The 16,177-nt window shown below is 41.0% G+C and overlaps 1 protein-coding gene across 7 annotated transcripts in view; it reads left to right on the top strand.

Moving 5' to 3' along the window:
* The window catches only part of ulk2 (unc-51 like autophagy activating kinase 2), a 92,916-nt gene that overhangs the window by 3,299 nt on the left and 73,440 nt on the right, over positions 1-16,177 (top strand). For all 7 annotated transcript variants that reach the window (XM_055657639.1, XM_055657642.1, XM_055657636.1 and 4 more), the window contains 2 exons: positions 11,890-11,982; positions 14,293-14,334. In XM_055657639.1, coding sequence (XP_055513614.1) covers positions 11,890-11,982; positions 14,293-14,334 — 135 coding nt within the window. The remainder of the gene's footprint in view (positions 1-11,889; positions 11,983-14,292; positions 14,335-16,177) is intronic.

The following is a 16,177-nucleotide window of genomic DNA, read 5'->3' as shown; positions in this document are numbered from 1 at the left end:
TATTTGAGCAAGAACTGAAAAGTGTTAGATACATGTTATTGTTAAATGTACGGAGTGCCGTGGTGATTTGTTGTATCAGTGCAAAACTAGTTAGGTTGATATTTGAGATCTGCCAGGTTTGGTGGGAAAATGCCAAACGGAAAGCAATTATTTCTTCCCACATCCATCATGCCCTTGTGAAAGGTAGGCTGGCTTTGGCTGGTTAGGAGGCAATTTATACACCAGGATTCCTAGCATCTGACCTGCTCTTGCAGACGGTGTGGATATGGCTACTCTAGTTTCTGGTCAACGGTAATCCCTAGATATTGATGGTGCTCCTAATCCCACCACCCTCCTCCTACCTTCAAGTCAATTTTCTAGCTCGCACTTCCTGTAATCTAACCTTCCAAAACGGCTTACCATGTGGTACATTGTCAAAGGCCGTGCCAAAATCCATGTCAACAATATCTACTGTACTGCCCATATCTATCTTTGTCACCTCTTCAAAAAGATCACCTGTAGAAATCAATGTTACAAATATCTCTGCCAATCCCTGCAATTTCTTTATGAAACACATGTATTACCAGGAGATCTTTTTATGTGTTTTAAGATTTCCAGCACCTCCTGTTCTGTAACATGCACGCACGCTCTTCAAGACTTCACTATTCTCTTCCCCAAGTTCCCTAGCATCCACCTCACTCCACTAGAATATACATATGAGAAATATTAATTTAAATACCTCATCTGTTGTGCCTACACACATAGTTGATTGTGCTAATCTTTACGGGGTCCTTATTCCTTTGATTGCTTCTCTTTTCCCTTTAATATATGTAAGTATATACAAGTTTACATCAAATATATACAAATAAAATTTTGAGAATCAAAATATATTAACTTATCTGTCAATCTACTGTCCCCCCCCATTGCTCTCCTGATTTCTCTTACATGTGCGTCTGCACCCTCTGTATTCAATGGTTCCCTGGATCCCAGCTGCCTATATCTTTTTTGTCCAGGGCCTCAATGTCCAGCCAGTCATGCCTTTCTAATATGAATATGCTGACCCTGAACTCACGATCAAATGTTTAAAAGCCTCCCACTTACCAGACGTAACTTTACCTGCAAACAGCTTCCGCCCAAACTGCCTCCAAAAGTGTCCTTGCCTCAGTTTAGGACCAGACCTCTTTTCCATGAGAAAAAAAAATCAAAAGGCTGGAGGAACTCTGTGGAGGGAATGGATAGGCGACGTTACGGTTGGGACCCATCTTTAGACTGATAAAGTAGAGGGGAGGTGCAGGAAGTGCAAAGTCTAGCAAGTGATAGGTGGATACAAGTGAAGAAGGAGGTGAATAGCAGATGGGTGGAGTAAGTGACAAAGGCAAGAGGTGAAATGGAGACAAAGGGGCAGTAGCGAGTCTGGTGCAGGAGGGCAGCAGGACCCACATAGGAGACCAGTGAGAGAGGGTCTCACAGAACTGCCATCAAAGAGAGGAGGTGAACTTCAAATAGGCATACTTGGTTGGGATTTCACAGATGTTGCCTGAACTGCTGAGTTTAGCTTAGATAGTTAAGCTAATTACCCTACAAACCTGTACGTCTTTGGAATGTGGGAAGAAACCGTAGATCTTGGAGAAACCTACGCAGGTCACGGGGAGAACGTACAAACTCCGTACAGACAGCGCCCGTAGTCAGGATCGTACCTGGGTCTCTGGCGCTATAAGACAGCAACTCTACTGCTGTGCCACTGTGCTGCCCTGAGTTCCTCCAGCCTTTTGTTATTTGCTCTATATTCCAACATCTGTAGTTTCTTCCATCTCTTCTGTTTTAAAGTTATGGAACTTAAAATAGAGTTATGGTCACTGGTCTCCCACTAGCATTTCAGTCAACTGCCTTAATTCCCAAGAGAAAGTTGTGTTTTTCCTTTCTTTAATAGGACCATCTTCATATTGATTGAGAAAGTGTTCTTGAACATACTGAACAAATTCCACCCCATCCCGTCCCTTAGCACTGGCATTCCCGATTAGAATTCCAAACTATTGCAGCCTATTGTTCTTGCACCTGTATGTGATCTCCCTACACATTTCCTCTTCTAGCTCCTTTCCACCCATATGGCTGCACTGGTCATTCTCCCTGGAATATCCTTTCTATGATGTTCTCCCTAATCAAAAATGCAACTCCCCCTCTATCACCTCAACCGCTATCCCTTGTAGCATTTGTACTCGGGTCCATTTTGCTGCCAGTTCCATCCCTTCCTCAGCCTATCAATGCTCTGAGTTCATCTGCCTTACCTGTCAGGCCTCTTGTTCTGAAATAAATCCAGCTTAAGCCATCAGACTTCTCTCTTTAACTACTACATTTGTCTCAATCTTCCCATCTGCCTCACCACCGTCCACCCTCCCATCACACTAATGTGGCACAAATGTTACTTGCCCCTTATTAGCCTAGGCCTAAATATTGTCTGATCGTGCTGCATTTGGATCAAGTATCAAGTGTTTATTTGTCATACGTACGACAACAGAACAATGAAATTCAGTGATGTGGATGGCTTCATTATCTAAGTCGTCACAAATGGTGCTGAACATCGTACAGTGATCAACAAACATCCCTACTTCTGATTGAAGGAAGCTGATTGATGAAGATAGTTGCACCAAGTACACTACCTTGAGAAACTCCTGCAAAGGTCCTGTGGCTGACCTGATTGACCTCCAGCCAGCACATCCATCTTCCTTTATATTACGTATGACTCTGATGTCGGTTTTCCCTTGCCTCCTTGATGCCATAATCAGTCAAATGTTGCCTTTGTGTCAGTTACTCTCACTTCACCTCTGGAGTTCACCTCTGGAGCAAGGCTGTAATGAGGTCAGGAGCCGAGTGACTTTGGTGGAATCCAAACTGAGCACCTCTGAGCAGGTTGTTGCTCAGCACATGCGACTTGATATTGCTATCGATTATCCATTCCACCACCTCACTGCCATTGGCAAGGTTGGATTTCCCTCTTTTTTTTTTAGTTTAGAGACACAGTGCGGAAACGGGCCCTTCGGACCACAGGGTCCGTGCCGACCTGCGATCCCGGCACATTAACACCATCCTACACCCACAAGGGACAATTTTTACATTTGCCAAGCCAATTAACCTACAACCTTGTATGTTTTTGGAGCGTGGGTGGAAACCGAAGATCTGAGAAAACCCACGCATGTCACAGGGCGAACGTACAAACTCTGTACAGACAGCACCTGTAGTCTGGATCGAACCCGGATCTCCGGTGCTGCATTCGCTGTAAAGCAGCAAATCTACAACTGTGCCACCGTGACCGTCCACTGACGACAAGACATACAGTGCCCTCCATAATGTTTAGGACAAAGACCCATCATTTATTTATTTGCCTCTCTACTCCACAATTTGAGATTTATAATAGAAAAAAAATGTGGTTAAACATTCTCAGATTTTAATAAAGCCCATTTGTATACATATTGGTTTCACCATGTAGAACTACGCATAGTCGGCGACTAAACCATCTCCCCACCTGGTTTCCCAGGTGAGGAGCGGGCTGTGGACCCCCAGCAGGACCAAAAACAAGGCCTGTCAAAGGGAGCCAATGGCCATCCGCACTTCAGTAGAAGTTGCGATCAATGTCTTACATAGCATGATGTTTTCAACGATGATGATGATAATAATGTTGAAATTACAGCAGTGTTTAGACATAGTTCCCCCCCCCCATTTCACGGCACCATAATATTTGGGACACAGCAATGTCATGTAAATTAAAGTAACCATGTTTAGTATTTTGTTGCATATCCTTTGCATGCAATGACTGCTAGAAGTTTGCGATTCATGGCCATTACCAGTTGCTGGGTGTCTTCTCTTATGCTCTGCCAGGCCTGTATTGCAGCCATCTTTAGCTTGTTTTGGGGACTCATCCCCTTCAGTTTTCTCTTTAGCATATAATGGGCATGCTCAATTGGGTTCAGATTGGGTGATTGACTTGGAATTTATCATTTTTTAGCTTTGAAAAACTCCTTTGTTGTTTTAACAGTATGTTTGGGATCATTGTCTTGCTGTAGAATGAACCGCAGGCCAATGAATTTTGAGGCATTTGTTTGAGCTTGAGCAGAAAGGATGTGTCTATACACTTCAGAATTCATTATGCAACTACCATCAGCAGTTGTATCATCAATGAAGATAAGTGAGCCAGTACTTTCAGCAGCCATACATGCCCAGGCCATAACACAGATTTGGATCTTGGGCAGTTCCTTCACTCTTCCATTGCCATCACTCTGATATAAGTTCATCTTCGTCTCATCTGTCCACAAGACCTTTTTCCAGAACTGTGGTTGCTCTTTTAAGTACTTCTTGGCAAACTGTAACCTGGCCATCCTATTTTTGCGAGCTAACCAGTGGTTTGCATCTTGCAGCGTAGCCTCTGTATTTTTGTTCATGAAGTCTTCTGCGGCCAGTGTTCATTGACAAATCCACACCTGACTCCTGAAGAGTGTTTCTGATCTGTCGGACAGGTTTTTGGGGATTTTTTTCTTTATTATAGAGAGAATTCTTCCGTCATCAGCTGTGGAGGTCTTCTTTGGCCTACCAGTCCCTTTGCGATTAGTAAGCTCACCAGTGCTCTCTTTCTTCTTAATAATGTTCCAAACAGTTGATTTTGGCAAGTCTAAGGTTTGGCTGATGTCTCTATAACAGTTTTATTCTTGTTTCTCAGTCTCATCATGGCTTCTTTGACTTTCATCGGCACAACTTTGGTCCTCATGTTGATAAACAGCAATAAAAGTTTCCAAAGGTGATGGAGAGACTGGGTGCTGAGAGCTCTCTTATACCTGCATTAAGGAGGCAATTAAACACACCGGAGCAATTACAAGCACCTGTGAAGCCATGTGTCCCAAACATTACGGTGCCCTGAAATGGGGGGGCACAGCTGTAATTTCTATATGGTGAAACCAAAATGTATAAAAATGGTCTTTAATAAAATCTGACAATGTGCACTTTAACCACATGTGATTTTTTTTTTTTTTTTTTTCTATTACAAATCTCAAATTGTGGAGTACAGAGGCAAATAAATAAATGATGGGTCTTTGTCCCAAACATTGTGGAGGGCAATTTTCCACATTATCAGATCCATTCCTGTACTGGAAGAGCTTGTGCATGTTCTGGAGCACCAGTCATCAGTAGTTTCTGGAATGGTGTCAGGTGCTTTGCTATATTCAATACCTTTCGCCATTTCTTCCCAACTACCATCAGGCTACAAACTCCAACGTAACAGGCTACAACTACCAACTCCAACTTAACTACAAACTGACTTGGTTATACTTGGGACTGTGGACTTTTTTCTTTTTTGTACTGTATTGGTTTCTTTATTTCTTGAACATGTTCATTTTTGTTGATATTTTAGCTATTAAATACTGTGTTTACAAACCTGTTGTGCTGCAAGTGAGAATTTCATTGTTCGGTTTTGGTATGACAATAAAACTCTTTTGACTTTTGATTTCCCGAAATCACATGGAGTGTATCAAATTGGCTAAAGACTGGCATGGATCCTGCTGGCTATCACTAGTGGATGCTGACATACAGCCCTGTGCAAATGTGTGAATTATATTGGAATCATAAAAGGTTGTTCACCCATTGTTGAAAGAATGGAGAAATGGAAGTTCTCCATTTCACACCAAGCTTTCCCATTGGCTTTCTTTTTGAATTTCCACTTACTGTTCGGATAGAAATAATTAAAGTATTGACTTGAGGAATGAACTGCTCCTTTCGTCTGTGCTGTTTCTATGTTTAGCAGTCCATAAGAGTATGTAAGGATTGCTTTAATTTCTTCTTTGGGCGGAAAACAACTCCTAACACCAAACTCAGCGGGTGCAGCAGCAACTATGGAGCGAAGGGGAAAGGCAACGTTTCGGGCCAAAACCCTTCTTCAGACTGATAGGGGGTGGGGGGAGGCGGGGAGAAGAAAGGAAAAAGGGAGAGGAGGGGCCCGAGGGCGGAGGAAGGAAGGGGAGGAGACAGCAAGGATTAACAGAATTGTGAGAATTCAATGTTCATGCCACCAGGATGCAGACTTCCCAAGCGGAATATGAGGTGTTGTTCCTTCAATTTCCGGTGTTGCTCACTCTGGCCGTGGAGGATGCCCAGGACAGAGAGGACCAATGCATTGAAATGTTAGGATTATTTTGGGCCGAGAGTCATCAGTGTTAATTGCTATTGTTCCTTTGGCTATAAACCAGATCCAACCCGCTATACTGCTCCCAAAATGTGCTCACAGTAATTTCTTGTTTACAATAAAAGCAAACTGGGACAATTGCTTGTGTGTGATTGGGTTGGAAGATTAGTACTAGAACATTGACATTTAAGTTTTCTGTTGCAGTCTGTGATACACTACAAAATGTTCATGTATGCCATGTACATACTATTACTTTTTCATTGTAGAATTGTTTGAAAGAAACTTACTGTCTCGTGCAAGATTTCAGCAACGCTCAGTTTGACTTGCAATGCACCTCACCATTCAACTATATCACTGAATTCTCAGATGAAAGAGGATGAGCTGTGTGAATGCATAAAGTGTGTTAATACAGTTTATGCCATTCTAGGCACCAACGTCACTGGAGTAGGGAGAGCACAAAAGCTGTTTATTTGGGTGGACGAGGTAACATTTGGAACGACAGTTGCTTGTTTAGGGTTGTGCCAGAAGTATGGGTTACGCTTCATGGATTTTAAAGAATGGACCAGTTAACTTTATCTATTATCAGCGGATGGTGACGTTTTCATGAGCTCTGAACTCTTAATAGAATCCAAGTTTTTTTTTAATGTACTAATCCTGGGAGGTCAGACTGACCTTGCTGTATGGCTCTGTAATATTGTGGTAAATATCTAGTGGGCTTTGTTTTGAACAACATTTTAAAATTACAGTAAACTTGTCAAAGTTAGAGCAGTTAACAAAATTGTCAGCTCATGAGAGTTTGGATAAGCAATGCAATTTGAACAATATCTGCATTTACCCAAAAAACTTGAATTCCCAGTGACTATCTTCTGTTTAATTTTTTTAAGTGCTGGATTATTTTGTAGTGCAGTTCCGAAGCAAAGTTAGTTAGGTTTAAGAACATGAAGGCAACAAAACCCTTGCAGTGCTATAGTCTATGATGATGAATGACAGGTAGATACCAAGAGCCTGTTTACAGTAGCTGGGGAATCTGGAACTAGCACTCTCAGTACAAGAGGGATTTAAAGCTTGGTATTCTCTTAATCATGTTTTATTATTAATTTTACTTGGTATGGGTGTTACTAGCGTTGCCCATCCCTGATTATCTTTGGAAAGTTTATGGTTAGGTCTGAAGTAGGGTCTCGGCCCAAAACATCACCCATTCTTCTCTCCAGAGAAGGTACACAAAAAAGCTGGAGAAACTCAGCGGGTGCAGCAGCATATATGGAGCGAAGGAAATAGGCAACGTTTCGGGCCGAAACCCTTCTTCAGACTGATCGGTGGTGGGGAGAGGGGGAGCGGGGACAAGAAATGAAAAAGGAGGAGGAGCCCGAAGGCTGGGGGATGAGAGGAGACAGCAGGGGGACTGAGGAAGGGGAGGAGATAGCCAGGACTAACAAAATTGGGAGAATTCGATGTTCATGCCCCCAGGATGCAGACTCCCCAAGCGGAATGTGAGGTGCTGTTCCTCCAATTTCCGGTGCTGCTCGCTGTGGCCATGGAGGAGACCCAGGACAGAGAGGTCGGAGACGGAGTGGGAGGGGGAGTTGAAGTGCTGAGCCACCGGGAGGTCAGCTTGGTTATTGCGGACCGAGCGGAGGTGTTCGGCGAAACGATCACCCAACCTCCGCTTTGTCTCACCGATATATATCTGCTGACATTTAGAGCAGTGGATGCAATAGATGAGGTTGGAGGAGATGCAGGTAAACCTCTGTCGCACCTGGAACGACTGCTTGGGTCCTTGAACAGAGTCGAGGGGGGAGGTAAAGGGACAAGTGTTGCATCTCTTGCGGTTGCAAGGGAAAGTGCCCGGGGAGGGGGTGGTACAAGAGGGAAGGGAAGAATTTACAAGGGAGTTATGGAGGGAGCAGTTTTTGCGGAAGGCAGATATGGGGGGAGATCGGAAGATGTGGCGAGTGGTGGGGTCACGTTGGAGGTGGCGAAACAGAAGGAGGATTACTTTTTGTATGTGACGGCTGGTGGGGTGAAAGGTGAGGACTAGAGGGACTCTGCCCTTGTTGCGAGTTGGGGGATGGGGAGAGAGCAGTGTTGTGGGGTATGGAAGAGACCCTTTTGCGAGCCTCATCTATGGTGGAGGAGGGAAACCCTTGAATAATGAGGACATTTCAGATGTCCTGGTGTGGAACGCCTCATCCATGGAGCAGATGCGGCATAGACGGAGGAATTGGGAGTAGGGGATGGAGTCCTTACAGGAAGCAGGGTGGGAAGAAGTGTAGTCCAGATAGCCATGGGAGTTGGTGGGTTTATAGTGGATGTCGGTCAGAAGTCTATCACCTGCAATGGAGTATGCTGAGATGCTGCTTGTGCTGCTGAGTTACCATTTTGTGTCTACTTTCATGACACAAATGGTACTTGCCATTTATTAGTCCACGCTTGAACGATGTCCAGGTCTTGCAGGCTTGATTGCTGAGGAGCATGAATGGAATTAAATGAAGTGCTATTTTAACAAAACGTACTTCTAATCTATCGGTTGTTTTATCAATGAGTGGAAGATAGTGAAGGGCATTACTTCCCTACTGGTATGGGGAGCAATAAAGATGTGCCAATTGATTGTCTTATGAATGGCCCCATGGTTAATATTAACTGTAAGAAGGAGTTTCCACGCAGAATATAACACAGATAGTGAAAAAGACGATTAGTGAGGAAGTTGAAAAAATATATTTAGCCAGTTGTTTTCCTGTATGAGCAGTGTCAGGCAAATGTAAAGATCCATTGCAGAACTTTTTCAATTGATATCTTAGAGAATTGATTGATGTGCTTTCTTTTGACGTAGTTATTAGAGCATTAATTCTCACTTTCCTGATGCTAATGTGATGATCACCAAATGTTATAACCTTGCAACATTCTCTTTCATTCACAAATTACTGTCTTTGTTTTAAGGGTGAGGAATCTTTTTTATATTTTAGTATTTTAGCTGTTCAATTTAGTGCAGATGAACCTCTGTGTTGCTCGACTAGCTATATTTAGTGTCTGTCATTTCCTATTAAGAATAATCCTTCCATCTTTAAAATTTGCTACGATCCCTGTACAATGTCTTGGTTTTCTTTCCCAGTCCACATTTCCATGTTATCTATTGACCTACTCGCAAGCTACTATTAGTGATGTTGCCCAATGAAGTAACTTCATGTGTGGGATGAAATTGGCCTTGCCAACACCCTTTGAGGGAGCAATTAGAAAGCATAAACATAGGTGGTGCAAGAATATGAACTCTTTTGGCTGGTAATTCCAGATTCTTGGTTCTTGAGTTAAATATTGTCTACAGAATGCCTTAAAATGTCCACATAGCAAATGTCAGACAGAGAAAATGGAAATAAACTTCCATGAACAACCTGTTTAGGTTGTCAGGGGCGGGGTGGAATCAGTGACTAGGGAATGGTATTTGTGACAGACTGTCCAGGTATGAGAAGGTAAGCTATTCCCAGTAATATTCTGGCTACAGATTAGAGAAATAAGTGTTTGCTCTTATAAAATATAATTTGCAGTGCGACATAGATTTCAACTCCATACCTAAAGAAGAATATACTTGCCTTGCGGTCAGTGCTCTGTAGAGTCAATACGTTTGCAAATACTCTGTCAAACCTTTGCAGATGTATTGTAGAAAAATATACTGACTGGTTGCATGGTGTCGCAGTTCCAATACACAGGAATGCAAGAGGCTGCAGAGAGTGTTGTACTCAGCCCGAATCAACAGGGGTACAGACCTCCCTTCTGTCGACATGAGACGCTACCATAAGGAGGTAGCATCTTTGGCAAGGATGACCATAATCCAAGCCTTGCCATCTCACTGCTACCATCAGGCAGGAAATTCAGAAGACAAATGCCAGGTTTAGGAACAGCTAAATTCTATGTTCATATACACAACTCTACCTCGATAATGGAGCACTGCCAGAGGTGAAAAGACAAAAAGTATGAGAGAGTAGAAGGGGTGTGAATCGTGCAGCCAGGGGAAGACATATGGGTGGAAGGGGGGGGAGGGAGTTGGAAGAAATGGGTGAGTAAGAATGCATAATTTTTTCATTTAGTTTAGAGATACAGCGCAGAAACAGGCCCGACCAGCGATCCCCGCATATTAACACTATCCTACACCCACTGGGGACAATTTTTTACATTTACCCAGCCAATTAACCTACAAACCTGTATGTTAAACATTAGAAAATAGTTATCTTAGTTGCATGTTTGGTACGTTCAGCCAGGGAGGAGCTTAGTTTTCCTGCAGCACTGAATGACATTCACTTCAGCAATAATAGGAAACCTCTAAATTAATGAAATGATGTCAAATGAGGTTGCACTCACAGTAATGTGGGGCAGATGAAATATAACTTTGTGTAGTTATTTATTATGCATTAGATCAGCTGTACAAACTTTTTTTGTTCCTGATTAATTTGTAAAGAAAGAAGGAAGTCAATGTATATATGTATTTGATGCGTGTTTTTACAGTGAAAACAAAATGTGTGAAACCCATTTTTCCTGGCTTAAGCTGAAGGGTGTGATGTTATTGTGCCTGTTTAAGCAGGTTTGATCAGTTCACAGTTACATGGTTACTGAGATCCTCTGGCTAACTTGGTCGCTTGCTTGGTTGCAGTTCTTTGAACTGAATCACTGGAAACAACAGATCAGTTGGCTACTTTGCTCCAAATTAATAGCATGATTCTCATGAGACTGCTCCTGGCCCTTACAATGCTTGTAGTTGAGTTTGAAGCTTCAAGTCTAGCCATGGACAATTATGACATCCATTTTGAACCTGCGTTGAGCTTTTGATATACATCCCGCCCATCATAAAAGCTATGAACTAGGTATCATTGCCTGCCTTAGCCCTTGCTTCAGTACTTTGTGCTGAACCCCTTGTCGATATCATTGTGAAGGTGATTACTTGAATTATCTGCTAGCTAGCTTCCCATTCTCCACACTCTATGTTTGAAATTCTCCCTTGCATATAAATGTTCTTCAACTCTCATTTACTCATCGCTCCTTGACGTTATCTTCATTGGTGTCTGGCCTAGCTGTCTTGAATTTAAAATTCATATCCTTCAAATCTAGTCACAGTTTCATTCTTCTCTAACTAACAGAGTAACTTTATTCCCACACACACCCTCCTGCAAAGCCACCAACAACTTTCCAAAATCTCTCGCCCTACCTCCCTCCCAAATGATGGTCCCTAGAGCTTCTCTGATATTGCTCAGACGCTTCAAATATAACTTTCTACTTCCTCCTCCTTTAAAATTATGCTTAAAAATCTACTTTACCTATGCCCTAATAATTAGATTTGTTGATAATGCCCCTGAAGTTCTGGGGATGTTTTATACAGTGAAGGCTTTACATAAAAGCAGTTTAATGATTATTATGTTCTGTAAAATAACCACATTAAACAATCACATTTTAATTTTTCTTAATTTGAGTGTTTTGAATGAACTAATTTTAACGTAATTTATGTTTAGTAATTCCAGTTCTACATTCCTCGACGACTATGTTATTTCAGTTATTGTGTGAATGCTGCTGAAAGCTCAGGAGTGGTTAACAACATTCTGTATGTGTTCAGTGAGATCTAACTGCATTGTTAATTAATGCTGTCCAGTCTTTTTATATTAGTATTGACGTAAAGAACATTAATATTGTGCAAGTCTACCTGTTGGAATATGATACTCCGTTTTGATGTACAGGTTTAAATTTCATCTCATTTGTCTTTTTCTTAGAAATTGGATTGGGAAGTAGCCGTGAAATGTATAAACAAGAAAAATTTGTCAAAATCGCAAATCTTGCTGGGTAAAGAAATAAAGATATTAAAGGTATGACCTCTTGTGTTTGAGATGTCAGCAGATGGTAAAGTCAATACTTGCATTTTGGTTTTCTCTAATGTAATCACTCGAGGTGTTTGTCAATTCCATTCCACTCAAACTATGCAGTGAGCACACAAGCAAGTTTGTAATGTGATATGCTTTTCATAGAGTAATCCATCATGAAAACAGGCCCTCTGGCCTAAAGTGTCCATTCTGGCCAACATGCACCTTTTTCCTCATCTACGCTCGTGGCAGTTTACAATAGTCATTAATCCTACCAATTTGCTCATCTTTGACATGTTGCAGGCGCCCTGGGGGCAACCTAAGTGGTCCCAAATAAAATGTGCAAACCCTACGCCGCAGCCAAGGTCAGGATTGAACGTGTGTTTCTGGAGGTGATGGGGAAGTAGCATTACTTGTTACATTGCTGTCCTACTGACAGTTAAATCTGGATGTCGCTCTGACATTCAGATACAAATATCAGGAGTCGCGCAATTGATTTTGTCAGTTCATTTATATTGGAAAGTGATTTGATTTATTATCCAAGTTTCTATTGATACAATGTTCATTGCCAGTTTCAATATTTAGTTATATATTGCTGGCATTTGAAGGTAGTTCAATTTAGTGCTACAAAAGTTCAGACTTGAAGACAGCATGGCTTGTGGTTTGCCTTCTTTTAATTTCCTGTTCCCAACATAGAACAGTACAGGACAAGAATAGGCCTTTCAGCCCATAATGTCTGTGCCCAACGTGCCAAGACCAACTCTTAACTGCCTGCACATAATCTGTATCCTCCGTTCTGCATATCCATATGCGTATCCAAAAGTTTCTTAAATATCACTATCATATCTGTGTCACTCACAGCACGTTCCAGACACTCACCTGCCTCTGTTTAAAAAAAACAAAAACACATCTCCTTTAAACTTTGCCCCTCTCACCTTAAACCTGTTCCATCCTGGAAAAAAGTTTCTGACTGTCTACCCTATCTATACTTCTCATAATTTTACATACATGTATCAAGTCTACCCGCAACATCCGGTATTCTAGAAAAAAACAATCCAAGTCTGTCCAACCTCTCCCTGTCGCTAATAATCCCAGATCCAGGCATAATTGTGATAAACCTCACCGACGCCCTTTCTAAAGCCTCTAAATCTTTCCTGCAAAGGGGTGACCAGAACTGCATGTAAAATACACACAATGCGACCCTCAATGCTTTGACCAATGAAGGCAAGCATACCATATGCCTTTATCACTCTATCTAGTTGTGTTTCAGGGATTAGTGACACTAAGACTCCTATGTACATCAACGTTACCAAGGGTCATGCCATTAGTTTTTTCCCCTTGCATTCAACCTCCTAAAGTGTAACCCTCACACTTGTTCAGATTAAACTCTGTCTACCATTTCTACTTTAACAACCTTTCCCGTGACCCCAGCAATCCCATTTTAATAAGCTCTAAGCTGATCCTTTCGATGCATTTTTAATAATAATTTAATTTCTAACGCCTTGTTCAAATCCACAGTTGCAAACATGGCAATAAATTGACAAATAATTATACTGAAAATAAAGGTACAACTGTGCACTTGGTGATTAATCTTTCTCATTGGTGCCTTTTGCTATACTGATGCCCAGTATCTAATTAATAGCAACATTGATCTTATTCCACCTAAATTAGATTTTTTTTTTAATCCAGAAGTAGCCTATAAGTGTGGTTGATAAACCCAAGTTGTATAATGTCAAATTCAGTAGCGATGTAGGGCCAGATTACTTTACTTTCATTGCCACAATAACCACTTCCCATTGCAGTCTTGGTCAAATGTGTTTTGAGCTGGAGTTATTGGACACTGAGCATTCTTGATGTTTAGCCACTTTTATTATCATTTAATAATGTTCTTCTTAGCTTTTCTTAAAATAATTGTTGCAGTATATCTTAAATATAATGTCATAATTGGCATTAATCAAAATATATTTTACATCCTAATTTTTGAAAGCAATTAATATTTATAGCATACAATGAAAGTGAATTGTTATTTGTTTTTTTGACCCAATTTCCACATTAGTCGTGCGCAGTGCAAGAAGACTAAGCAAATTGGATTTATTTCCGATGTCTTCTGCGCCTGTTGATTTATTTATAAATGTTTGAAACGTGGTAACTAGAAACCATCAGCACTGTTTTATAGCGTTTTCCATCATGTCTGATACATAACTTTATTGTGGGAAAGATAAAGGTCCGACTATGCCTGTATCGGCAGCTGAAGGACAAATCTATTGACAGCGATGTAGCATTATAATTTGAAAGATTTTGTGATCTTCATTTTAGGAGCTTCAACATGAAAACATCGTTGCACTTTATGATGTTCAGGTAAGAATCTGTTTTTATTTTTACTCATTCATTCTTTCAAAGTGAAATTATCATAACTATTAGTGCCAGAGCTAGCTACATATGACAATTCTTAATCAGAGAATGCCTAAAAATTATCATGAGTTTCTGTACTATGAAGTATTAAAAAAATTATAAAGAAATTAACCTCCTTCAGTTTCTATCTGAAGGATTTGTTTTCTTTAAAATCGGGACCCCAATCTTAATTGGTATTGTTTATTATTGTCTCATGTACTACGAAACGTTGAAAAGGTTTGTGTGGCTATCTAGGCAATCATATCATACATGAGCACAATCATATCATTCGACAATCAATATAACAGGTAGTGCAAAAAAAGAGGGCAAACAGTGCAGAATATCTGTTACAGCTACAAAGAAATTGCAGATTTTTTTTTAAGTGCAAGGGGCCACATCGAAGTAGATTGGGATATCAAGAATAATACATCCTCGGCAAATGAGAAGTCCGTTCAAGAGTCCGAAAACAAAAATGAAAAATGTGTGTGTTCTGTTAACAAGGTTATGTCGATGTTTTATGAGCAGTTCATGGTTTAAAGATAAAGTCAGGTGCTCAGCTATAAACGTTTGCATGTAATTATTGTCTAATTGTGTTTTGTCCAATGTTACCATTGATCATTGACCTGGATTATATCATTTAGCTCCACTTATAAACCATTTCTTGTACTTAAATATATTTCTTATAAATTGCACTACCTGAAAGAAATCCTTAGAGAAGCACAGCATATGTCTTCCTAAAGAAGTGGCCATCAGCAAGCTGAATGCTACAAACCTCAATGACGAGAGTGGAAAATGGAGAGCAACAGGGAATATTTATTAGGTGAACAGTGGGCAATTCCATAAAACTGAAAGTGGAATGTGATCTTAACACGTCTTTCCCATATGCAGCAGTGCTTTATGAGACTTGCAATCTTGCAAAAGGGAGTTGTCAAACTTATGAATAGATTTGGGTTACTAAGACTGTCAGTGGCCAAGAACTGCTGATATCAGCTGGTTGCTGGATGGAGTTTTTCATACCATCTGTTAACAGGCAGAGATGTTTACAAATGATCCAGAACATTACCTGCTGTTGTGTGGTTACACAAAGTACGAAATGAACTGCTGAGGTGCTTTGTCCTGACAGCAGGCAACGGTAGTCAGGATCTAAGGGAAATAAGTAATGTGTGATTATTACATGTCTTGCTTGTTGGAAGTTATATTTTGAGGATATTAGGAGATATAATTGGAAAATGAATTTTCCTTTTTATTTCGTCCCTCACCCCTACTCATATTTCTTCAGGTCATCTGTTTAAAACAAATTGCAGTATGTGTTACATTAAAAAAAAATCATACTGAACAATGGAACAAAAACTGCTTTTATAGTTTTTCCTTGTTACTTCTCCAGCCAGAATACCAGGAATTGGTAAAACAACACAAGGATTATAGTAAGATAGGCACGAAAAGCTGGAGTAACACAGCGGGATGGGCCGCATCTCTGGAGAGAAGGAATCGGTGATGTTTCAGGTCCCGCTGAGTTACTCCAGCTTTTTGGGTCTATCTTTGGTTTAAACCAGCATCTGCAGTTCCGTCCTGCACAAGAATCATAGTACTTATTTTGAAGTTGATCCACTATGTATATGTTCCATTGTACTTCAGTTTGACTTTATCAAGAGACAGTTAGATTTAGCTCTTAGTGCTAAGGGAATCAAGGGGTATGGGGAAAAGGCCGGAACCGGGTAACAGGAACTGCAGATGCTGGTTTTGGATAATCAGCCATGATCATATTGGATGACGGTGCAGGCTCGAAGGGCCGAATGGCCTACTCCTGCGC

The sequence above is a fragment of the Leucoraja erinacea genome, chromosome 28, assembly GCF_028641065.1.
Source record: "Leucoraja erinacea ecotype New England chromosome 28, Leri_hhj_1, whole genome shotgun sequence".
In the NCBI taxonomy this organism is placed as follows: Eukaryota; Metazoa; Chordata; class Chondrichthyes; order Rajiformes; family Rajidae; genus Leucoraja; species Leucoraja erinaceus.
Note: the sequence above shows the minus strand (reverse complement) of the source record. Positions and strands in the feature narration are given on the sequence as shown.